The sequence below is a fragment of the Egretta garzetta genome, unplaced genomic scaffold (assembly GCF_000687185.1).
Source record: "Egretta garzetta isolate BGI_Z169 unplaced genomic scaffold, ASM68718v1 scaffold490, whole genome shotgun sequence".
Classification (NCBI taxonomy): Eukaryota; Metazoa; Chordata; class Aves; order Pelecaniformes; family Ardeidae; genus Egretta; species Egretta garzetta.
Genome location: NW_009258278.1, coordinates 90,510 through 92,222, shown reverse-complemented (window position 1 = coordinate 92,222; position 1,713 = coordinate 90,510). Strand labels below are relative to the sequence as shown.

The 1,713-nt window shown below is 54.3% G+C and overlaps 1 protein-coding gene across 1 annotated transcript in view; it reads right to left on the bottom strand.

The window, feature by feature from the left end:
* Positions 1–362: 362 nt before the first annotated feature.
* LOC104124068 (RNA-binding protein MEX3A) overlaps positions 363–1,713 on the bottom strand; it is a 25,083-nt gene continuing 23,732 nt past the window's right edge. Inside the window, exon 2 of the mRNA XM_009636376.1 lies at positions 363–1,429. Coding sequence (XP_009634671.1) covers positions 363–1,429 — 1,067 coding nt within the window. The remainder of the gene's footprint in view (positions 1,430–1,713) is intronic.

Here is a 1,713-nt window from a genome sequence, read left to right as displayed (position 1 = left end):
AAAAAAAACTGAACTAAACCGCTTTGCTTGCGAGATCCGAGTGTGCGTTCAGAGTACTTGTTTTACAAAAGACATTGCAGGCTGGAGCATCGTTCGCCCTTCAAAATTTCTGGCTTTGCTATTCATTTTAATTTTATTATTCACTTTTTTTTTTTAAAAAATAACATACATTGCTTGTAAAATAATTTCTTTTTTTTTTCTTCTTCTTCTTCTTTAAATTAATTTATTCTTTCATTCATTTGTTTGTTCTTCAGATGTCATTATTATTATTATCATTATCATCATTATTATTATTATTATTATCATCATTTTTCTTTCCTGGTTCCTCTGTCATCACCATGAAATATAGTTTTGATGCCTGTTCATGCTGAGAAAATAAGTAATTTTATCCTCTCCTTGAGGGCATCAAAATCCAATTTGGTATACACTGCTAAGAAGGGCACCAGAGCTGCCGTAACTTCGCTTTCGAAACACACCATGCACTCGCGGCTGCTGGAGACAGATGTCCGGGCAGCGGTGGTCGTCCCCAGCTTGGAAAACCCTTGGAGCGGTTCCCCCTGCGACCGCCGGGGGAGACCAGAGAGATTGGGCTCTTGGATGGAAGAGGACGGGGAGCGATGTGAATTTGGGTGGATGGCGCCAGTACTGCTGGACCGCTGCTGCTTCGAGAAAAGCACCGAGACGGGGTTGGTGTTCTCCTGCCCAGCCCACATCGGGGCACCCGACTCCGGCACCCCGTAATACAGATCTTGCTTGTTCACGCCATAGTTGGGGAAGAGGTAACCGTAATTGAAGTCGTTTTGGTCATTCAGCCGGGGGGTCTCGTAGACGGGGTCAACGGAGCAGTCGCCGATGCACCCCAGGCTGTTCTGCCGGAAGGTGGAGAGGGGCTTGCAGCCCGGCGCCGGCGTATGGACCCGCCAGGCCTCCGAGTAGCGGTTCTCCATGCCAGAGTCGGGGCTGCTGGAGAGGAAGTCGTTCTCGTTGTTGTACTCCAGGATCTTGCCCGTCCTCACCGCGATGTGGGTCTCGATCTCCTCCCGGGCGCGTTCAACATTGCCCGGCGCGCCGGTGATTTCGAAGACGGGGTCCCGGTCCCGGCTGGGCGTGATGATGTAGGTGTTGGTCTGCTGCTGGATCCGCTTGATGGTGGCTCCTTTGGGGCCCACCACCAAGCCCACCACGCGGTAGGGCACGCGCACCCGGATGGTGACTTGCCCCGGCAAGGTGGGAGCGCTGCCAAAAGTGGTGCCAGCCTTGTTGCGGGAGGCCCTGATCATGGAGAAGTGCTCGGCAGCGGAGATGATCTCCCGCCGGGCCATGGCCACATCCTCCCGCCGTCCCGTCACCATGAAGACCGGCTCCTCACCCCGCACTGGCGTCTTGATGTAGGTGTTGGTCTTTGCCCGCAGGGCTTTGATCTTGCAGCCTTGGGGAAGAGAGAGAAAACAAGGCAGGGAGGTTAGAGAGGCTGTCCCGCCGCCCTCCCCTCGCCTCAGGAAACCAGGCTGAGCTGCCATGTTTTCAGCAGGCCCTGCACCACGCAGCAGCCACTGCCCGGGGACCTAAAATGAGGGAAAGGCCCTTTTTCTCCCCTAAGCCTGACAGAAAAAATGGCAGAGGAAGGTTTCCCGCTCACCGCCCCTCTGAGAGCTCCTCCCTCAGGAGCCCCCCGCTCCCTCACCCTCAGGCGGGGGTCGCCCTTTTTGGCGC